Raw genomic sequence first — 23,639 nt, forward strand, 5'->3', positions numbered from 1 at the left:
GAGCTGTAGTGTGGGTGCTTGCACCCAGAATGTAAACAGTTGCTGAAAAGCTGTTCCAAGTTTTGCACAACTGCTGCAAAATATTTCAAAACTGGTTGCAAAAGGATTAATCCCATCCTTGGCACAGTCTTCCCGATTCTCAGTGTCTCTGCTTTTCTGCTGTGAATTGGAGGTAATGACAAAGCAGCTACTTAGAAGCATGAGGACTCACTTTAGTTGAATTCCTGGTAACTTCATAATGCTTAGTACTGAACAAAGAAAAGTAAAAATATTTATAGTGTGTGTTTGTTAAATGTCTGTTCTACCAGCCCACCCTGCAGTCTGGCTGGCCTGTGGTTGTTCTAAGTGAGCATTTGTTGTTTGAACTGATATGCCAGGTGCTGAGTGAAGGCCTGAAGTTGTTCAGCCCTGCCCAGACTAAGAGCTTTGAACACTGGTTGCCTCCTGACAGTGTCCCTTTGTGTACAAAGCAACAAATGTGCTTAACTGGGAGTCTTATGGTTCCTGAGATTTTTGTATCACAGGTGCAAATGCAGTTTAACTACACATATAACAGCTGAGGGGTCAGCTTGCTGCACATCTGGTCTGAGCCAGCTGGAGGAATGGCTATGTCCAGTGCTAATAGCACTCAATAATTGCCAGTGGCCCTTACTGTTTGTTTTCTAGTTGAGCTTTAATCCTCTTCTGCCAGTAGATACTGGAAATGTGGAGACTGAACATTTTTTTCTGTAGGTTGTACATTCCTGTTACACCTCAGGAGCTGTTCGTTGCAGCCATGAAGGATTCTGGTGCAGGTGTTAGGAGTATGCTCAGTCAGCAGGGCATGTATTCATTGTCTGATGTATTGCCTTTGACTTTGTTGCAACATTTTCTATTATCTGAGCATTCCTGGTCTTGGTCTGTACTATTCTGCCTGTATCCTCTATGAGAAAAGGGGGATGCTGTGAATGGGCTGGGCCTGACCATTAAATGCGTTGCTACAGCTTGGGAATGCAAAGGTGGAAATTGCTTTTACTGCAAGTGCTGCTTTCCAGCATAGATCTGTGGTTTAAATCTGCTCCATGAAGATTGAAAGTGACTGAAATGTACATTTGCCCATAATGCTTATCTTAAATCCTTTCAGGCATTAGGCACGAGCACTTGACATGTGATGGGTGAGTGTTTGCAGTTGAAATTGTTGCATACAGCAAAGATTGCCTGGACAGGAATTTTAATACATCCGTACAAAGCTCTGAAGTGCAGCAGCTGGAGGCAGGGAAGTGCAATCCTGCCGTGACCCTGCGGTTCCATGAGCAGTTCCTGTATCTCCCAGGGTGTGGGAGTAACTGTGCAGCACGAAGAGGCACAACTAGGAATCTGCTTGAAGAGGCAGGTATATTCTGAAGGCCATTTACTACTGGTTGCAGTATATTAGTTAATGTGAAGCATAGCAGGAAAAACTACGGCCTAGCTCCGAGTTTTTAGGCAGCTCTGGCCCCTGTGGTAGCTCCTGCCCTGCCTGTGTCAGCCCGGCCCAGGGGCGGGGCCCGGGGGAGGCACCGCTGCCCTCAGGCTGAGGGCGGGCTCCGGGCGCTCGGCTCAGCCGGGACGGGCCTGAGGGGGCGGCTCAGCAGCCGGCCCGGAGAATGCCGGACAGGACGATGAAGGGTTGGATTATTCACACACAAGTGTGTGGGGAACATCTTCAAACGTTAATTCAACGGCAGTTCAGATTAAATCCTTGAAATGCTCAAGCGAGCCCTTTCTGGAACGATTGTTTAGCCAGGTGTGAAGTGTCTGCCTCGGGGCAAAATGGCCGCCTAAAATTCCATGTGGCTCCTAAAAGTAAAGAGTTTGGTTCTAAATGCACTCAGAAGAAAGCTTTGTCCTCTAGACTGTTCAAAGAACGAGCTCAGTGAGGGGTAGGTAGGTACAGATTGTGGTTTGGTTACACAGCTTGCTAAGGAATGGTGGTAGGAAGGAGACTGTAATGAAGCAGTACCCAGGAGCAGGGCTGAGTTGTCTCCCCTGCGCCCTCAGGGGAAGCCTGGGAGGGAGAATGCTGAGCCTGGCAGACAGACTCCAGCTGTCCTGACTGCTCCAAGCCAGACTGTTCAGAGGCAATTTGTAATGTTCTTTAAAAAAAAAAAAAGCCTACTGAGCTGCCACCAAGAGACTGTCCCCTCCTGGCATTAAGATCTTTTCTGAAGTTACCTGTGGGGAAGACATGACCAGCCACTTCAAGGAACAGCAAAATCATGTTTGCGACACAATTTACAAATTACTCTATTTAGACCTTTAATTTGTGATATTAATGACTGCAAAACACTTAGAATGACATTTGTTAAAGGCACATTTCATTTAATGCATAGTGTACCATTCTAAAATATCCTAATTTCCTTACAAAGTGCTTGAGCAGCCACATACGGATAAAGTATAGCAAAATATATTTACAATCTAGGGTTTAAATCTTAATCTGCCTAAAAATATTTAAAAAACTACAGAGATAAAATTAGTGCTTTTTTCAGCTTAACTGGGTGAACATACCCTGCCCTCTAATTTTTTCTAATTTTTTTTTTTTAGTGATTTGCTTAGATTAAAAAAAGATTTCTGTACAAGATGTAGTTACAAAAAGGTATGTTTGAGGATACTTTCGTAAGTATTAAGCACCCTGTGAGATGCTTGTGTATATATATATTTGGGAACCAAAAAGGGCGAGCTGACTGTACCTCAAAAGTATTGGTTTCAGCTAGATACAGGAACATAATTTGTTTCTAGTCAATATAGAACCGGGAAACAAGGAATGCTGAGGAGTTGACTCACTCTTTCCAACGTGATTTGTAGCAGTGGGGAAGGTGCCTGCCCCCTTCCTGTGGGGGATTGGCCTGTTTTAGACCTAGTAATGATTATTTTATTTTTTAAGCCCTTAAGCCTCTCCCCTGCCTAACCCTGTAGGTCTGTCCAGCATCTTGATTTTAAACCACCACCTTAGCATTGCATACTCCAGTGGTTTGCATTTCTTCTTTGAATTAATAAAATGACCAGTTTTAAATTCATTTGAGTGCGATGCTCACTGCCTTAGCCCATGAACAGCAAACTCCTGGCCAGGTTGAACCTGTGAAGTTACAGTGCTGAATAGTGCTAGAGGTAAGGACCAGGAGGAAAATTTATTTTCCAAGAGTCAATGTTTGCCCACAGAACAGCAGATGCCAAAAATAGGTCTTGGTTTACAAATACACACAGTGTCTGGTCTAAATTACTTTTGAGGTACAGCTTTTAGTGTTAAGGGGTTTATAAAATATACACTGTTTTTATCAAAAATATTTATACATTCTATTACAATATATTGCTTTTTACCCTCAGTAACTGCCAATCCAGGGGCTGGAGCTCAGTGGCCTACATGGATACATTTTTTTGTTCACTTGGCCACTACGCAACATCGGTGAAGTGGTACAGTTAAATAACTTGCCTGGAGGTAAGAATACATTACAACTTCCAAATATACATGTTCACAGCATGTATACATTGAAAACGCTTACTTTTCCTAAGTGATATGATACTGTACAGCAGACAGGAGGATGGAGGGGTTAGATACGGACTGGGAACTTCTCTGCCCCCTCGGGCTGCGGGAAAGGCTCGAGGTGAGTGTGGAAGGGGCTGGGCCTGGGCCTTGCAGCTGCTCCACTCTGGGGTTTCACTGAGCAGCGTCCTCCTTACATTCCTCATCCCAACCAGGGCCTTAAGCTATGCTCAAGGAGCTTGAAGGCAAAACTGTTTGGCAAGTGACTTTGGTAAACTCTCCGGATTTTTCTGGGTTTTTCTTTGTAATGGAAGCACTTACACAGTTGTTATCTCAAAGGCAAGGTGTTTAACATTTTTCCTAATAAATACCATAGAAAATTTACAAAACAAGGCATATCTGTTCTCAATAGCATTATTTTAAGAACACAAGATGAAGGTGTACGTAAAAATGTGTAGTTTTAAAGACTGCACAAAGTTTAGCTGAAATCATTTGCCTTCTCCGACTAGAACCAGGTTCTGTGTGAGTGTCACCAGTATCCCAACTTACTTCAGTGTGGCTGAGTGGAGATTACCTAGCTCAAAGTCTGCATTTCCCACGTAAGGCAGATACTGTAAAAAGCGGCATTATCTGCTGTGGAAGAGTGAGAGGAGCTGTACAGATCCACGTGCGCCCATGTGCGGGAAGTTCAACACAGCCTGGCTTCACCAACTCAGCTTAGGAACGCCATAGACCTGCTTTCCAGTGCTCAGATAAAAAACAATATACAAAGAGGCCACTCTTTGAAAGAGTGTTAAAGCAGTACTTAAAAGGATCTTCATGTGATTTAAAAAAACCCAGAAGCTGCAGGTGGCACAGAAAGCAATTGAAGGGTCAGTATTCTTCAGAGAGAGGCATTCTTGTGAGCCAGTCAGCTGGGGCTTCACAGTGTGTGGAAGTTAACACCAATCAGCAATGTAATCAAAATCTCTGAACATTTCCTGCTCTTCTTCTGAAAGTATCCTTGGTTCCCGAGGTGGAGTGAGGATAGGTGCTTCAGAGGTAAATTCATCATCAAAATTACTGACATCTTCTCTTCCTCTAATGGTAGGGACGAAAGGAGGCTTGACTTTCTTGGCCAGTAAAGCATGCCAATCTGTTTGCTGTAAAATAAATGAACTGATGTTTAGTTTCCCATCTCTAGTCCTTTGGGTTCTTAGAAATAATACTAGTTTGTACTCACCCTGAAAAAGTGATGCTTTTTCACATCCTCAGCATCTTTCTCTCCAGCCCCAAGACGCCGCTCTGGATTTCTTCTTAGCAGCTGACAAAACATGCAGAGTTTCAGTGGAGAAATTCAGGGGCAGGGAAAGGAAGGAGGAAGGATGAGTGTTACTGTGTAAGAGCCAACAGCAGGATAAGGTGGACAGTAAAGCCATACTGCCTGACCTGTGGGTAGTCCTTTCCCCTTGAAGGAATGGACAGAGAAAGCTTTTAGCTTTTAGCAGCGCTCTTTCAGCCTGCCAGCACAGTTTCAGCAGCAGCTAAGGCAGTACCAGTGCCAGAGCAGACTCATCTGTCTCCCTGCAGAGCTGTGCTGCCACATCTTGGTACTGGAGGTGATCTGGGGCAAGTCACAGAGTGCAAAATTCCTCTTTGCTGGTGAGGGTGCAGATTTACCTAACCCAGTGGTTCTTGCTCAGCTCAGAGAAGAGATTGATTAACCTTGCTGTCTCAGTGCTCAGCTCCTTCGCAGCAGTTGATTTACCAGGAGCAGGTTCAAGCTGCTTACATTCAGGCAAAGGAAAGGGTTTCCTAGTTACCCCCAGAAGTTTGATGCTCCCCCTTGTGAACTGTACTGCTGTGAGCAGCCCCCTGTTCCAGGCAGGGCCCAGCAGCAGGCTGGGTTGATATTCAGATGCAGCCATCTAAAAATAATGTCTAGTATATTTTGAATGAAATTCTGTGATGGAAAGAGCATGCAGAGAGCTCCACCTGGTAAACTGCCAGTACAAAGTTCCTAGTACGTGTATTGTGGGTGCAGTGTAGCAGCACCCTGTGGCTTGTGGATATTGGCATGAATTTTCACAGCAAAACTACCTTCCCCAGGTACTGCCTTAAATCTGTATTCTGCTTGCTTTCTCTAGGCAAACACTCCCTGAGACTAAGCACTTGTTTTAAGTTACCCAGTATTTATGCTATTACTTAGATAGTTTTGTCACAGTAGTTACTGTGCTACAGCACAGTGCTGAATTGGGTGCTAAACTGATACACAGCATCAGGCGTTTATGTGGAGAGGCTGATTCCAAAGGCTTTGGAACCACCTCCAATATTGCCTTTCTATCAATTGTGATAAGGTGCTAACCTAGATTAAACTGCATTCCTTTGATAAGCAGACACATCTCACTAAGGAATAGCACTAACAACTACCATAACCAAAATCAGCTGTTCCTTGCCAAGAATGGGACTGCAGATGCCATGTGTACAGTGTTCCCTGCCCCAGCTGGAAAGTAACCAAAAAGATTTAGAAGTCTTTGAATTAAAATATTCATGTGACAATGCTAATCCACCAAACAGGTCAATTCAGCAGTGTTTGGCTAAGAAAAGAGAGCTGAACTATTCTAGTTAGGTAAAACTAGGAAACTGAGTCCAGAGAGAAAATGGAGCCTTAAGTGTTTTGCACTTTAAAAAGAAAAACTTGCTCCTAATAACGTGGAATGGCACAGACTATTTTCATTTAAGGTGACAGGCAGAGCATAAATGAAGCAAGTCTGAAATTTAATTGTCAAAAAAACCATGAAGTGCAGGTTCCTAATCTGTTTTGTTCCTCACAAAAGTAATTGTTGGAAACAGGTCAAGAGGGAGATACTGTAATAATTAGTAAAATGTTCTTACCCGTCTCATTATTGAGATGGCTTCTGTAGACAGAAATCGTGGATATCTTACTTCATCATTTACAATGCTGTCAAACACCTCTTCCTCATCATCTCCAGGGAAGGGAGACTATAAGGAAAGTGAAAAAAACCCCCACTATAAACAGGCTTAAAATCACAATTGAAAACAACATAAACTTAGCTGAATATTTGGAATTAGACACCCCGAAATGAAGTCTTGCTTCCCAAAAACAGATACATGGCTTTCCATAAGGAAGAGAGAAAAGGCAAGCTGCCATCCCCTAATACCTACTGAAGGACTGTGTTTTAAAAATGTGCTTTTAGAGGTAGAAACACCTAAAACTGGGATCTTCTTTGAACTTCAGGTGGGTGTACATGGAAATTATCTATCAGCTCTTCTTTGGGGTAGCTACCGTTCACAAATAGTGTGGGCAAGACAAATTTGTTTTAGTAAAATCTTCAGCATGTTGCAGCTCAGGTGTTTTCAAACTGTTTTGAAGTGGCCTGACAAATGTGATACTGTACAAGCTTTTTGTCCTTTTTTACCTGAAAGGAAGTGGAAGTAATTTGAATGACCATCTTTTTTTGAAAAAGAACAAAATTATGAGTTTTTAGCATGCGCGCTATCACAGTGCCACCTGGGAGATACTGTTACAAAATGGACCAGAAGGCAGAGCAGTATATGCAATGGCAAATAAACTTCTCAACAGTGATTTATTTATACCAGCTCATTTACATGGAACTGAGGCTTTATATTTTAGTGTGTTTGGCATAATCTTTCATTGCTATCCAGTTTTATGTGTTAAAGTTCACTTCCATTCAAGCTAGAAGAGTTAAGTTTATTTTTTCCCCAAAAGCATTTGAAAGCAGAAGACTGATATTGCTGTGCACATCTAGATTTGGTAACAGATGTGTCCTGGAAACCTAGCTCCCCCAAACTGTATGTACAGATGTACTGTACTCTTAGAGACACTACCATTACTGAATTTGATTTAGGACATAATGATGTAATTAAAACAGAGTAAAGCAAAAATCTGTTACAACTTGTTGGCTTCTACAATTGCTGATAATTCAAGCTCCAGACATGACTTGCCAACTTCTCCAGTGTTACAGCAGCCAATATCAGGTGAGTGGCTGCTCAGTATTTCACACTTCTTTTTCTTGATGACTCACATTAAGATGCTGGCTGTAAAGCTGGGTATGCCTATGCATGCTGTATAATGAATACTGATACTGTGGCAGGTAGGGCATATGAAATGTTAACAGGCTGGTATCTTGAGGTTTGTAACTTTTGAACATTGCTTTTTATGACTCCACTGTACCTTACTAGAACTTACCTCACCCACCAGCATCTCATAGATAAGAACACCAAGACCCCACCAGTCTACAGCTCTTGTATAGGAGGTTTCTGTCAGCACCTCTGGAGCCAGGAATTCCGGTGTGCCACAGAATGTGCTTGTTCTGTCTCCAAATCCCATTCCTGAAAGTTACAGATGATGAAAAGCAAGCAGTATTTTCTGCCATTCCACAACCTGTTTCTCCAAGCAGAACCAACTTCAACCAATACTGTAGATCCAAGGCCTGGGACCTGAAGGCTCAGGCCAATGAGATAAAACATTCCCTCCTTCTTCCTCCCCATGCCTTTGTTTCACGTGTGCTTCCATTCAAATCTTTCTATCTCTCACTATATGCAATGAGCCAGATTAAGGTTCCAGTTACACCTCTGTTACCCAGTTGTCTTTGTTTGGAAAGATACAATCTTATGCTCCATTTCTAACAGCACAAGAAAACGCAGTACACACTAGTTTAGCCAAACGTGCCCCTCTGGATGCTTCTGCAGTGCAAATTACATATAGTAGAGTAAAACATGGAGTGTAGTGAGACAACGTGGAGCACAAAAAGCCCTGTGGATTTGCCAGAGGGGCACAGTTTGGGACATCAGCACCACCAGGCCTGATGGGACATGACAAGGGGAGCTGCTGCAGAAAACTTGGGAAAACCATTAATTGTAGCAGTCAGTAAAGGAAATAACTTTCCTTCTCATTTTGTTTTGTTATTTACAGAACTTATTTGTAGCTACAGTCACAGGACTTGCCCTGGCACTCCTGTCTGAAGACATACTGAGTTTACCCAATTTCCTCTTAGGCTACCTTAAAGGAAAATATATGGAAGACAGGCTAGAAAAACTGAAAAAACGCTTTGCCCACACAATGGGTTTTTAGAAAAACACTGTAATAACTACCTCTATTTGGTATTTGCCAGTAGTGAGATGCTTGAAAGTAACTTTCTAGGCTTCCTTTTTGGGACAATCTCTCAATTTTAGCTGTAGTATACTTTGCATATCATTTTCCTAAGAGTCACACACAGAATCACATTTCCATATACTCAGAGTTGCAACTGTTTCTGAGCTAAAAAAATAGATAGTCCATTTGTAAAAAAACAAGAACTCAGGATGGATTATAATGGCACTTGATTTTGTTGTGCAGGGTCAAGATGTTTAGAATGAAGAAACCACCTATGTTTTTCCTACTTGTAAAATGTAAATAGACCCTGTGCATATCTGGCAGTCCAAAACTCTCAAGGAACAGTCAAGAGTAGGACAGACTATGGAATTCCCCTAGAAAGAAAATTTAAGGGCCATTACCTTCTTTGCAAAGACCAAAGTCAGCAATTTTCACAAAGCCTTCTGTGTCCAGCAATAAGTTATCCAGCTTCAAATCTCTAAATGAACATTTGAGAACAAAATTGCATCATTGATGTGTTTCTTTAGTACTGTTCAGAACAGCTGAAATTCATCTGCTGGAAATGACTACTTACCTGTACACTATTTTGTGCTCATGTAAATACTGAAGTCCAAGAACCACACACGCAGCATAAAATCTGTTGAAAAAGTTAAAATTTCAATGGAATTTTGTCTTGCTTTTCAGAATGTGAAGTCCATTTTTATTGATTTTTTATGAGCCATCCTTTGAAGATTACCAATTGGTTTTTTGGGTACAGATTAGTTTTACAAGGCCAGTTTTAAAGCCAGATGGCAAGAACACCTAAACTTGCTTTCAAACTGTGGCATGTTTGACTGGGCTGGAGGATAAATTTTCTGTAGTGTTTACTGCTATAGCATTGAAGGTTTTTTAAATGAGCTTATTCTTTCCTTTTTTGCTTTGTCTACTATTTTAACTCTTCATTCACATTTTTAATGTGATCCTAAAAAAAGTATTATAAAAACTAAATACTTGCATATAGATTTTCAGTGTAGAATTCAGTGTAGATTCAGGCACATTAAACCCGCATGTCGTCTTCTAACAACAAAATCAGTTAGAATCTCCAACCCTTAAGCAGCATTTACTGAAGTGGCATAATGTGGTGGCATGTGGTGATAAAGCCCTTTGTTCTTATCCACTGAGCAAAGCCTTCCCTTAATGCCACAGGAAGGGAGGGATACTCACACTGCTCTGGGCTCAGAGAAGACATCAGTGTGAATGTGCATCATCAGGTCCCCACCAGCAGCATATTCCATTACAAAGCACACATGATCTTTGGTTTGGAAACAAGCAAAAAGGTTCACCAAGAAGGGATGTCTTACACTATTCACAGTTTCAAATATTCGCTTTTCACACATCAAGCTGCAAACAAAATCAGGAACAACATAAAGCTCAGTGCTGAACAACAGTTTTTCAATTCTCAGAAATTACTGGTATTTTATACTTTATGTTTTTTGCTCTGTTCCTCCGGATAAGATAAGAACATTTTTTTTGTTCAAGAGAGATTTTAATATCAGGATTTCATAAATTTATATTTAGCTTTTCCAAATGAAAGGAGAAAACTTAGCAGTCCATGAAAATTGTGCCAACAATTTTCCTTCCAAATACTTGGATTGCATTAACTATGCACTGCTATCATGTGACATTCATTTCAATCAATTTTTATTTTAATTATTTTCAAGACATAAAGAGGAAATCCAGTGACAGTATTACAGATATCTCTCTATAGTAATTCATGGTTATTTCTCCTTAAACTAATTGTTTAAGTTGTAGGTTATTGTTAATACAGCTATCTTTCTTCCTGCAAATGAACACAGTCACTCTTAAGCAACTGTAAAAACACCTTCTTGCACTAAAACCAAACAATTTTGTAATGGCTCTTTCGCATCCAGGCAAATAAAAAGCCCCAAAAAACAGAACCTGAGTTTTGGGTCAAAGATTGAAAAACACCCAACAGTGGAGTATACAAAGAGAAATATGATGGACAGAGCATGACAGTATGTTACAGGTTCAGAAATAGCAACACAGGTTCTGCCAGTAAAGCAAACAGTCACTGTTATCCCCTAATGTGATGGAAGTAATTAGAATAAATACTTGCAAGAGAACCTGAAAATCAAAAACAGGATCAGCTTTAAGTCAGAGCTGTAGTTCAGGCATAAGAAGGGCACTAAAACAAACCAGGGGTTACTCTGCTTCCTGCTTGCCCCCGAACAAGAAAGAATACACATCTACAGCAGCCAGCTACAAAAGGAGATGACAACTGACTTTGCTCTTCCACTCAATTCAGCAGCTCCCTGGCAGAGCACACAGCTGATTTACAGAATCCACATGTTTATACCATACAAACTGACCTGTCCACTTCATCACGAGCCACAATATCTCCTTTCTTTAAGGCTTTAATAGCAAACATCTCATTTGTGTTTTTGTATTCTGCCAACAGCACCTAAAACAGAGGAGATAAATTTAAGAGCTATATCTACTTCTTGATAAAGCCCTGACACTTGAAACAGCCTTTTGACATTTACCTTTCCAAAATGTCCTCTGCCCAGTACAGCGCAGCATCTGAAATCCTTCAGACTGAACTGGAATCTTTGTTGTGATCTATGTAAATAAAAATTGGTCACAAAGTTTCTAGTTTGTTAGCTGTAAGAAATATTATTCAGATCAAAACAGGAAAACCACTGTTTTTTTACCTTCTATCTTCAGACTCTCTGGTGTTGGTGTATTTCATGTCTGAATCTGGAACATCAGACTGACAGATTATTTCAGGCTGGTGTTTTGGAACAATACTATTTCTGCCATTTTCAAAATCATAAGTTGCTACTTCATCCTGTGAAGAAAAAGAAACCTGAAAATTTAAAACTGATTGTGAAGGCAAATGAAAGCAGAAATTTTACTAAAAGCACATGAAATTCTTAATACACCCATTGCCTAGGCTAAAATGACGAATTTCCAGATGATTCAGCTAAGTAAGATTTTAGCAGACTGATGAAACCTACTGCTCCAGTAATTTTGCTCTCTCTTAATAAAACCATTTTATCCTGAATACTCTAATAGTTTTGGAGCTCTGGCTTTTTTCTGTGTTGGAATTAATTACATGGAGTGTTAAACACAGCAACCACAGAAACAGTCTGCCATCAAGAGCAATCAGAGCATTCTACTGACACAATTCTGTGTGTGGAAGTTAAGGGAGCATGTGCTGATTTATAAAGGCAGAAATCCATCATAAAGATGCCAATACTACAACCATGTTAAACTGTATAACCCAAGACTCTTAAAAAGTACTTACCTGAGAAGGCACATCAGGAGCCTTTATCTCAGAGGAAGATTCACAAATTTCTGCAAGGGAAGATGCACGGGGTGGAGCGGGTGGAGGCTCAGGCTCAAGTTCAAAGTCCAATTTGGCTACAGGAGAGTCACTGGCAAGAAAATAAATAACTCCTCAGTGTATAGCAAAGACTATTTTAACACTTGTAGATTTCTCCTAAACCAAACATGTGTGTCTGGATCTAGCTACAGAATAGTTCTCCACAACTAAAAGAAGGAAAGGTGTGCAGCCTTTCAGGATAACTGTGCACACATTCTGTACATGAGGGCAGAAGCCTCTCAGTGCTCCCTCCTGTGCTCAGGGATACAGCAGAGCTGCAGGGCTGACCTACCCGGCTGGCAGGGTCAGTTCAGCGAGCTGGGCATCCACCACTTGGCCTGTGGCAGGCACTGCTGCTTGGGGGCTGAAGGTGCCAGAGTGATTCACTGTAGGAATAGCTCTTCTCACCAGCCTTCCCCAAGTGGCAATATTAATATTCATCTGAGGAGCTCGGAGAAATGTTTTGCCTATAGATATTGTGAAAAAAGAAAACAGAATGCAAGTAATTTTCTTACTCATTACCAAAACCAATAATTAAAAAAATCCCATATGAATTAATTTATAGTTTATGAAAAACAAACAAAATTTATAATTTTCCTTTGCAATTTCTAATTAACCACAATTAAATGCTAATGCATAATAAGGAATTCTTATACAAAAGATTTCTAAATGCAATGCCAAATCCTTCATTATCAACAGTATAATTTGCAGGCAAACATTAGACCTCTGTAAAAAAAATTTCACAGATCTATACAAGTTTTAAGCTTTACATGTTTATATGAAAGAATCACCTTGCTGTTTCGAAAAAATTTTCTTCTGCCTCTGGAGTTTTGGTCTTCTTTCAATAACCGGATTAAAAAACGTAACCTGCAGGTCAAATAACGTGTGTTATAGTTGAAGTTTCAGAACAAAATGCATTCTTAAAAGTTCAAGGAAAACTTGTTAAACTATTCTGCCATGTAATACTTTCAAGTATGTTCAAGTGCTTCAAAGAAACATTCTTACCTCTGCAAACAGAGTGCCCTGGGGTTCGAGATAGAGACACATGCCATGCCGTTGGTTATCCAGGAAATCTTCCAACCTCAGAAACTTTACTGCACACAAAGATCTCCAGTCACGCCAATAAACTGAGATTTCTAATTCACGTGACTATGACAGGAAACACAGACAGGAAATCACTTATTAGTAATTGTTCTGCAAGAGTCACCACGGTACAATTGTAAGATCAAGGAACTCAAGGATCAAGATGCAGAGCTGTTATTTTAAAAGGCTGTCAGGGCTAACCAGTCAGACTGAAGCTCTGATGATCACAGCATTTCACTTCAGTTCAGATGAGATCTCCAGTGTAAAAATAAAAGCACAGATGTAAAATTTTCCCTGAGAGTAGAAGCAGAGAACCACAGTAACCAGACTTTTTGGGTCAGTCTAACAACACTGCTTGTTCAAGATGTTTTAGCTCAAGCTCTGACAACAAAGCTTAACTTGTGCTTAGAAACCTCAATTTTGGTAGTTTCCATATTTTTTACAAGTACCAACTTCATTTGATGCCTGCAAACATTTTCGTACCTGGATATCCATGATGATGCAAAACCTTATAGACTATCTCTAGAAATGCATACACCTATTGTAATATGGTTGTAAAGAGGAGTCAAAAACTTCAAACTACCAGGAACTACTGCTCTATCTTGCTGATGTGATTTATGTATTCTTAGAGTGTTTTATATGTGTGTTACAAAAACCTGTCCCAAAAGGGAAGAATCCTGCAATGTAACAGCACCATTGCATGTTACTACTTCAGTTCCATCATGATACATCATTTTACTGTCTACCACGGCTATGATATGTTTTAAAAGAAGTAAAAGTCAAGAAGCACCAGATTAAAGAATAACGGGGCTTGGATTGTGCATTTCAAGCACAGAAGGATTCACAAAATATTCTGAGTTGGAAGGGACTTGCATGGATCATCAAAGTCCAGCTTTTAAGTGAATGACCCATATGGGGATTGAAACCACACCTTAGTGTCACTGGCACCAAGCTCTGACCTTCTGAGCCAGTCTCAGGATACGTGGCCAGGAACAGCAGAAGCAAAGTCCTTTTCTGGCACCAAAACCTGAGTTCTTAAATAGAGCCCACAACACATATGAGGCTGGCAGGAGCAGCTACTATGCTGAGTAGTTTAAGTCTTAATCTGAAAATAATTGAGGCTTCAGAGCTCCACAGCTGCTTGTTTTTTTTTTGTTTTTTTTTTTTTTTTCCTGCACTAGTCCTGACTGTAACCTGAATTTCTCTACTTGCAAGTCTAAAATTGCTTCCTTCCTAGATGGAGGGAATCTGGACTGGGGCTTTGCAGGGAGAAAGCAAAAAAACAGGAAAGTGGCTGTTATTTTTTCTCATGTGAGAAGCATGTATTGGAGTAAACATGCACTGGAGATAATTTAAGCTCCTAAAATACAGTTTAATTTTCAGAAAAAAAAGAAACCTTATACCTTAAAATACTAGGACTATCAGGTATCTAAAAAAATACTTGGCTAAATCTATATAACATAAATTCTACTTCAAAAGTAGCAACTCAATACTTGTGCCCTCTAAGCAACATTTAAAGTTATAAGAACGAACAAGTAATGAATTTATTATTCCTGAAGAACTGACCAGCTTTACATGAGAACACTTCTATAAAAACACTAAAAATTCTATGATGCAGTTTTACCAAAACATCCAAACTGATCTGATATCACACTTTACTGATAAATAATTAAAAGCTGATTATCCAAATAAAAAAGTAAGCACCATCTCTCCCATCTCCCATCTTTGAAAACCCACTAAGGGTTAGATCTTGACAAAAATATTACATCAGTATGTAAGTCAGAAATGTTAAGATTTCTAGAATGCTGGCCCAGCACAACAGCTTAAGCCCAGGGAGCTCTTTCTAGTAAAGATGGGAATGCTGCACTTACGGAATTTGAATAAAATGACAGCAACAGGGGAAAAAAGCAACATGAAATTAATACAAGAATCAAGTACAGCTGTTGAGGAAATCAGGCCACATTTTTACCCTGTCTAGTTCCAGTGTAAATTTCTGATCCCATGACTGATTGGAAATCGGTTTCCAGCTAGTTTGACCAACCACGGTATTATCCAGCTTCAGTACAGCACAGACTTCATCTGTAAGTAAAGTACACAAACTCAGCTTAAAACTTTAAGAGGATTTTCCACAAACAAAAAAAAAATCTCCAGTAAGTTTCCCTTAGAAATGTAATCTCATATTTAATTGGTTCTTATGGGCATAATAGCATGGTTGTGCTTTTGTTAACAGCATAACAAGTAAAGAAATATTTAAAGTTTAAAGCTTTGAATCAATCAATTTAATATTTTAAATTACAGAACATATCATGCCCATGAAAATTTAAATAAAAGACAATGCATAAAAATAAGAGAAGTAAGGGTATACTGAACTGGACAAGTCATCAGTTTTCAGAAGGTTTCTACCACTCCCACTTTTACTTTTACTGGGTCTGCTTATGAAAGATGATCTGGCTTCATTTGGACTCCAACCAGGCAATGTAATTGATGTGGCTTTTGATCGACCAGGGACATTTTCCAATATATCTTGGCAGCCCATAAGCCTCACTTCCAGGGTACCTAGAAGAAGATGGACAATGATTTATGAAAGTTTTCTGCTCTTAAGTAAGCCAAGTGAATGACTAATGACTGATTGATGGCAATAGCTCACATTCTGACTCCCACAGGGCATAACAGAAAGATCAGATGAAATCAAAAGACAAATCCAGGACACACATATATATTGAAAATAAAAGCATTAAAAGTCAACTATGTGGGACTCAGCCTTCTAGAAAAGAGCAGCAGTTCACCAAGATAACACAAAATAAGTTTTTGTTGTGTTCCAGAAGTCTTTTTGTTTTCTTCACTTGGGAACCTAACTGAGTTGGGTTCGAATTGTAAACAACGTCATTTTTTAAGACTGACAAATTTCAAGTTTCTTATTAAAGCAATGAATCTTGCAGATGGAGCAATAACAATTTTTAATGAGTTTTATATAACTAGTTAATACTGGATAAAATTAACAAACTACTGAGACTACAGATTTTGTAAGAAATCACACACCAGAAATCACATCTGCCTGGTGCATGCTAAAGTCAAATTTGTATCAGTATGTAATTTAAAATCATTCAGTTGTTCTAACTTGACTGAATTTGGATTTATAAAAGCTGAGACAAGAAGCTACTCTTCAACAAGCTATTCTTCCAAATCTTCTGCATCTTTAACCAAATGAGGTATAAGACTGCTGTTCAAATTGAAGAGTTTCCTCCAGCAGCACAAAAACATCTGAATACCACAGATGGTTACAAGAATGGTAGGCTTCATCCTGTACAAGATAACATCTATGAAACTGTGACAGCATTGACTGACAAAATCAACTACTAGAAGTGGTGAAATTAGCCAGTTCATAATAGTGTCAGTTAGAAATGCAGCTCTGAAATGCAGTCTTCTTTTGACAGCAAATGTACTTAACCATGACACTTAAAAAGTACTCTTTTGTAACAGAAACTTAAGTCAGACTTAACCTAAAAATGATCTGGCAACATCATAGCCCACAGAACAGACAGCAAGAAAGCAGTCTAAGAAGAAATCCCAACCTGTAGGAAGCTAACAGCCGTAAGTGACAGCTAAGCATTAGGCTATGAAGACAAAGAGATGCTATTGGCTTCCGAAACAGGTTAAAAGGTAAAAGAATACTCCATTCCCAAACTCTGTTTAGAAAAAAAAAAGATATTAATAAGCAGAAAAGCTATACTCTTGTATAAGGAATGGATGCAAATCAGAAAGTCATGTTGATGCACTTAAAGATGTATGACAGTAGCATTGCTCTATTTCTCACAAAGCATTAGAGGCAAAACACAGAGACACTGTTCATTTAAATCCTGCTCAATACAAAAGCTCTTTGTGTAGGCAATATGAAAGTGAAACTATTAAGAACTTCACAAGCATGTAGCTTTGTCAATTTCCATTTAAAAAATTTCATATGTATAAGGAAATCTTGTTTAAAAAGAAATTATAGTCACTATAAAGTATCTGGCTCTTCATTATGTGTTACAGGAAACAGAAAAAAAAAAAAGCAAGGCATGATACTTCCTGCCTACAGTCACTTGAGTTTTCATCTTGATCAAAAACTTGAGTTTTTGAGATCATTTGAGTTTTCATCTGATGAAAAAAGTTCTTATTACCACACAACTTTACAAGGACTCTCAGCTGAGAGACTCTCAGCAAGTTTCTCTTGCTTCACAATGCAAGAGAAATAGACTTGCTCCATATTATTATTATTGCTTAGCAGAAAAGTTCCTCTTTTTGTTTCAAAATATAACCCCACAGTACTTGAGAATTAAATTCCGTTTCATTTCTACATGTATATCCTGAGTAACATTTTAATTCCAGGTATTTTTTTTTTCTTATAAACTTACTCTGTTAATAATAGGCTTAATAGTTACATGCCAAATGTGTTAGGAAACAAAACATAAAGTCAAACCTATCTGTCCTAGGAATTCTAGACCACTGGCTAAAAAACTTTAGAACAGCAACATACTCCCAAGTAGTCAGAAGCATGTTTTTCTTTAAGAATGCTGTGAGGGGCAAATGTTCAAGACTTTTGTTAAAGTATCGTTCTCTGTTGAAACCTTACTTTCAATGAAGGACAATTCCAGGTGAACCCAAACTATGAGATTGTTCCGAATTCACATTTATATATAAATGTGGTTCTTCACAGTAGGCCAAGTCTCTTTAAAAAAATCACTCCAATCTTATTTGCAAGGAAAAGAGTTGGCACCAACAAACCAGAGTCTCCCATGGTTTCATCTATGTTTGTTAGGACCTCCTTCTTTGGATTACAAATATAATGCATGATTTGGTAGTATAAATCTCACCTTCCAGAAATCCATTGAGGTCCAGTGGGTAAAATAGGAACTGGGAGAAAAGCTGGGTGCCTATCTCCAGCTCTGTCACCTACTTGTTGTATGATCAGGGCAACTCACTGAACCCTTCTGCAACCTAGCTTCCCTATCTGTAAAATGGGTATAAAGATACTTATACACCTTGATGATAAGTACATGATAATCTCAAGATTAAAGGCATTTGGTAAATGCTAGCAATATCATTCCATAAGGAGCTATTTAATGCCAGAGCAACACATTTTCAATAACATTATAAAAAGGTAAACAAATAAATCAAAGAAACTTATCTGCATTTTTTGCAGTGTATAGACACTGGGAAACTCTAAATGCCTTTGTCTAGGAAAAGAACAACAATTACATATGTCCAGTAAGAAATATAATTGGCATTAAAGGCTGGTTTTAAGTCAATAATTATGATCAAAAAAGGAAAACCAAAAAAGCTCTTTAAATCATACCTGTTAAAGCTGCTGGTTTGGACAGTGTACTGTACTGGTTTTGAGTAGATATTACACTCTGACGAGGACTTAATGTGGGTGAAGACACTAATGAAAGCTCTTCTATAATAATACTGCTTTTGGGATGGTTTTTAGGAAGTTCATTCAATCTCTGTTCCAGTGAATACTTCAAGAGGTCCAGCTTCTGGCTTGATTCATTAAATCTTGCTTGTGCCTTTTTAAAACAAAAAGAATTTGAAATAGTTCAATTTTTTTTCCCTTAAAGAACCTTTAAAACAAAGTATCAGAAATTGTAATGACAAATTACTTCTGAAAGTGCCTTTCTGTCGGTAACTTTCCCAGATCCAAGTAATTTCATCACATTTTTTGCACCTTCTGCTACAGCGTACTCTATCCTAAAATGATGCCGTAATTCTTCCATTCGGAGTTCAAGAGGGCTTATCACAGGTTTTGCTGCAAAGAGATATAAACAAACAACCTTCATTGAAGATAACAACCAGGATTAATTTCTTTAGTATCAACCCCTCCTCCATATAAACAGAGGGGAGAAGAAAAAGGAAAAAACCAAGGAGATATGTATATTTGGTAGTCCAAAGAGAATCTTGAAGTATGTAATAAAAGTAAAAACTGATATTTTAAGCATCTACATTTGAATGAAGAAATAATTGATCAGAGCCTCAATTCAATAAACAGCTCTTACTTCCTGAAGAGCTATAATTGCTGGAAGAGGAGAAAAAACAATGCCTTCAGGGGAGTTAAAGGACAAAACTGAAATATCACCAGTATTCAACTAGCAAGGAAGTTTTGGGACTTCAACACTTCTGAACTACACCATGAGCATGTATCTTTTATACTGCTCTGTAGCCAAGTAGATCCCTGATCAGTTTCTGATAATCTCCCTGGCTCACTTGAAATCCCATGGAATCTGGCTTCTGCCAGCACAGAGAAATGTGAGAGATTCCATACACTGCCTTTGCCAAATGGCCTGGGTCAACATTCTAATGTCCAACATCTCAGAGTGCTTAGATATCCTAACCAGAACACTTCCCAAATATATTCCTTTCTGCTTAAAGCACTAAGAGTAGTAGGAACACAAAAAGGCATTTGAAAGCCCTTTCTAGCATGAATTTTTTTTCCTTTTAAACAAATTATATACATAATCCATGTGCTAAAATGGGTGTTAAAAAGTAGTGTGGAAAAACAAACACAGAAACCAAACACCTCACACACCACAAAACAAAATATGAACATACATTTTTCATTACCTAGGATATATACAGGCCCTGACTACAAGCATTGTCACACAATGTCAATATTCAGAAATGCACACAAATAAAGTTCAAGACTTAGAGATATACCCATATGCCTGTAAGTTTCTAGTACACTCATGCTATTAGAGCTCAAGAGTAATTTTTTTTTTATTATTTGAAGATTTTCAATGAAATGAAAGTTTAAAAATACTTCTGAAATGCAGCATGAGGATTTCAAGCCAGGTCATTTAAATAACACTTTTTTTGGTTGCTTTAAAGGTAATTGTTTAGCACTCAATCTAGCCTAAATACCTATAAAACCAGGAGAAATTCTCCTCCATCTGTCCTACCACTAGAAATAATAAGGTCAGTCTATTAAAGTATGTATGACAAGCAGGCTTTGTACTGGCATCAGATTTTTTTTAGCATCATAATATAAAGATTGTATGCTATAAAAAAATCACTAATTATTAAGACAGAAGAAAGCATGCATGAAATGAGAAGCTAGACCACAAAGCAAAAATGGACAGCATAATGTATAGAAAGGATGATAAAGAGAGATGGTATTTCTCTTCATTACAATGAAGGTATTTTCCTTCACATTCCTTCAGATGTTTTTGGCACCCCAAGACACACAAAGTTTTGCCTAGCCTCTGATTATTTTTGGTTCATGCAAGCTGTATCAAATGTTCCTAAAAGAAATTTATGGCAAGTCTGTGTGCATATGGGTATATATCTATATGACATTCTGACATTAAGGATTCATATTTCCTTTCTACACCATCACCATTATCAAAAGCCAATTCATTGGTCTGGACTGCCTGAAGAATCTGCATCCTTATAACTTCTATTTTTGTCTTGCTGTCCTGAAGCATCTGCTGAGCTGTGGCAAGAAGTTTTCGATCCTGTTAAAACAAAGAGACAAATTGAAATCAGAAACATCTTCACGGAACACGACATACTGAAAGTTTCAAACCACACATACTTAGGAACAAGAACTAAATCTATGCATTTCATTTAGTATAGCATTAGGCAAACTAACCACATAAAGATATTAGTGAAAATTAAGTTAGGACAGAGGCATTGGTTGATTAAAGACTGTGAGCCACTCCCAGGGAAACTGTGTTTCAAGGTCAGTGAAGGAGGCATGATCTAGAAACATTACATATGTAGATTAATATTTTGTAATCTGATACTAAAGAAAGGAGAAGATATTAAGTGCAAAATACCTCCAAAACTATGTAGATTGTCTCCAATTTATTTTGAGTATGGTAAAAACTCTTGTAATAGGCAAATTTGCTGGACTAAACCCATATAAAAGTAATTGCACTATTTAACCTGAGTTGATTTTCAATACTGAAATTAGAAATATGATGTTGCTTAGAAAGCTCATTAAGCTTGCAGAACATTTTTCTGAACAAATGAAAGCTAAAATTTTTTTGCATTAATAAATATTAACAAACAAGGCCTACTTCATTAGCTATTTCATCAGCAATCTAAGTAGAGTACAGCACTTTTTTATCTAAATAAACTAAGATAACCAAGCTACATTTTCAAAAGCAGTATCACAAGAAGCTGTTTAGAAGAGAACATTCCTAAAGATGAAGTTTCATAAACTTCCATGGCTCCACGTGGCTCTGTCTCTATGTTCTGGCAATTACCAGACAGCTTAAAGGTGATCTGACTTGCAGTATGAACAACAACAAAAACAAGGTATGAGAAAATTTAAGGAAATTAAGGCAGTGTATTTGTCCTGTCCATGCAGTACCAATCAATCACAGTAATTAACAGCAGTCAGGGCAGATGTGTACCACCCTTACAACCCAAAGGGTATTTTGGTTAGCTCATTTTGTAGCCACTCTATAACCTCATTAATAAGTTACTTTCCCGTGGACATGGTTTATAATTGTATTTTTGATTTTATAATGAAGTTATCAACTACTTAAGAAGTTAAAGAAAGTAAATTCTTCCCTTGCCATAATGAAGAGAAAGACCTGCAGTGAAGCTCGGGTCCCAGAGCTGGAAATACTTGCACCATGAAGCATACTGTAAGAAAGATCTGTATGCTGAGAAATTGACCTTCACGGAGCTCCTCTATGACCTCTCCCCTTGACTTACTACTCACTCAGATATTTTAATGCTGCCCTTTGTTCTGCAGGGTAGATATACCAAAATCTACACATAAAAAGACTTTGGTTTTGTGGAAAGAAATTGTGCCCCCTCTGCATACCATAGTTTCACAACTCTCAATTTTAAGTTTTAGTATTAATCAACATTACAGGGAGATACTACAGATTTCATATTTTAAGATTCCATATTACTTATCCAATTAATGATCACACTGACTTTCCTAAATCAATACTTTCTCACACACAGATGTGAAATTTTGGAATAATCACTGACTCTAGCAGAGTATAGGGTTTAAGGAACAGATTACAAGTTACTCTAAAATCCTGTATTAAACCTTATCCATGCATCATTCTGATGTATAAATATGCTGGAAGTGTTTCTTTGTCTGTATCTTCCCTTTTATCTTATTTTTGGTCTTGCTGCTCTTGATTATCCCTCACAGTCTCTTACTGGAATGGATTTGCTTGCTCAGGAGCAGCATTAGCCCTTCAGTGTGTAGAGCAGAGGCAATCCAGCGTTACAGAGATATCCTTAGGTTTTAAAGAGACAGAAGATCACATCTTCCGAATCAAAATGTATGTGTAATGCTCAGCAGCTCTCTTAGTGTTGGAGGCTGAATACAAAGTATTTCAATGCATCTTCTGAGTACAGAAGAACCGACAGTGCCTGTAAAACTGATCTGCAGAGCTGTCATGGGATCTCAGAGAACCTACGCACATGCAAGGAAAGATGATCGTTATCTCAGAAATGTTCAAGTCCAAATAGGTTGAGCTGAATGTTACTGAAGCAAGTAAAGTACAAAGGGAAAAGCTTCCCATGAGATGATGGGTTTATTAACAGACTGCTTTTTCATTTTTAGAAAACAGATTATAACTTCCCTCCATTAAATTTAGGTCTCAAAATAATACAACAGATTTGAAATTAGATCATACAGTACACTTGCAGAAATGTCACAAATGAGTTTAATATGTTTAAAGATGGCCTATGACTACTTTTTAAAGAACTACTGGATTACTGGGATTGGATTCAAACTGGGGATTTTCTGCCCCTTTTGCCCACCCCATCCAGATGGTTGGATTCTTTTAAGCTCTGCTTTTTAAAACATAGTCAGCATGCTCAAGGCTACAGTTCAAACTTGCCCAATAACTCACAACTGAGCAGAAAAAAAAAAAAAGAGAATGAATACCCACCATTTCCATCCTGTTTGCTGAAGTGGCTGGCAATGCTTTTGTGCTTTGCAGCTTGCTCTCTCCAGCCCAGTTACTATATACTCCCAATGTGGTAGGCTCATTTAAGCATTTACCAATCACAAATACAAGATTCAATCAGAGATTTTAATTACATACCTCAATCTAAAGCAAACCAGAATTTATCTTCTCTACCTAGTCTGATCAAAGCCTGCTAACAATGTCTAATATTACAGCCTGAGTGTTTAGTTAAGTTTTTCAGCCTGTTATAAGGTTACTTACCAAGGGTTTATTAGAAACCTAATTCGTGTATGTCTTTTGATCCATTTGGGTTAGCTAATTATTAGTTCTAAGTGTACCTGATGTTAAGTACATGGCCCCAGAGAATGTAGACTCCAAGGGTTTCTAGGAGCTGAGGGACTGTGGTGGATGGACAGCATTCCCAGGACCTTAGTCATAATGTGCACTCCAGCTATTTCTTCTATTTGCCCCCAGCTAGTATGTTACAGGTCACTTTCAGATAAGGCTGCCTGGGACAGGAGGAACTTGATGGCACCTCTGGTCCATCAAGTCTAAACTCATTTTCTGTGAGAAAGCAGCACTCCCTGCTATTTGTTCAAGGTATAAGGAAGTCATACAGTAGAGACATACAAA

The 23,639-nt window shown here is 38.6% G+C and overlaps 1 protein-coding gene across 2 annotated transcripts in view; it reads right to left on the bottom strand.

Annotated features, from left to right (window-relative positions):
* Positions 1-2,252: 2,252 nt before the first annotated feature.
* Positions 2,253-23,639, bottom strand: part of PKN2 (protein kinase N2) — a 54,665-nt gene continuing 33,278 nt past the window's right edge. Inside the window, exons 4-22 of one of the 2 annotated variants that reach the window (XM_059478034.1) lie at positions 20,456-20,573; positions 18,726-18,871; positions 18,419-18,632; positions 15,454-15,639; positions 15,053-15,162; positions 13,006-13,149; positions 12,792-12,867; positions 12,293-12,467; positions 11,923-12,052; positions 11,327-11,481; positions 11,159-11,234; positions 10,985-11,076; positions 9,819-9,995; positions 9,190-9,252; positions 9,017-9,093; positions 7,710-7,852; positions 6,374-6,481; positions 4,722-4,802; positions 2,253-4,641 (exon numbers count right to left, since the gene is read on the bottom strand). In XM_059478034.1, the coding sequence (XP_059334017.1) occupies positions 4,438-4,641; positions 4,722-4,802; positions 6,374-6,481; positions 7,710-7,852; positions 9,017-9,093; positions 9,190-9,252; positions 9,819-9,995; positions 10,985-11,076; positions 11,159-11,234; positions 11,327-11,481; positions 11,923-12,052; positions 12,293-12,467; positions 12,792-12,867; positions 13,006-13,149; positions 15,053-15,162; positions 15,454-15,639; positions 18,419-18,632; positions 18,726-18,871; positions 20,456-20,573 (2,475 nt within the window). In that variant the 3' untranslated portion in view covers positions 2,253-4,437. The remainder of the gene's footprint in view (positions 4,642-4,721; positions 4,803-6,373; positions 6,482-7,709; positions 7,853-9,016; positions 9,094-9,189; positions 9,253-9,818; positions 9,996-10,984; positions 11,077-11,158; positions 11,235-11,326; positions 11,482-11,922; positions 12,053-12,292; positions 12,468-12,791; positions 12,868-13,005; positions 13,150-15,052; positions 15,163-15,453; positions 15,640-18,418; positions 18,633-18,725; positions 18,872-20,455; positions 20,574-23,639) is intronic. The other variant, XM_059478035.1, reaches the window with a different exon arrangement.

This window comes from Ammospiza nelsoni, chromosome 9 (assembly GCF_027579445.1).
Source record: "Ammospiza nelsoni isolate bAmmNel1 chromosome 9, bAmmNel1.pri, whole genome shotgun sequence".
NCBI lineage: Eukaryota > Metazoa > Chordata > Aves > Passeriformes > Passerellidae > Ammospiza > Ammospiza nelsoni.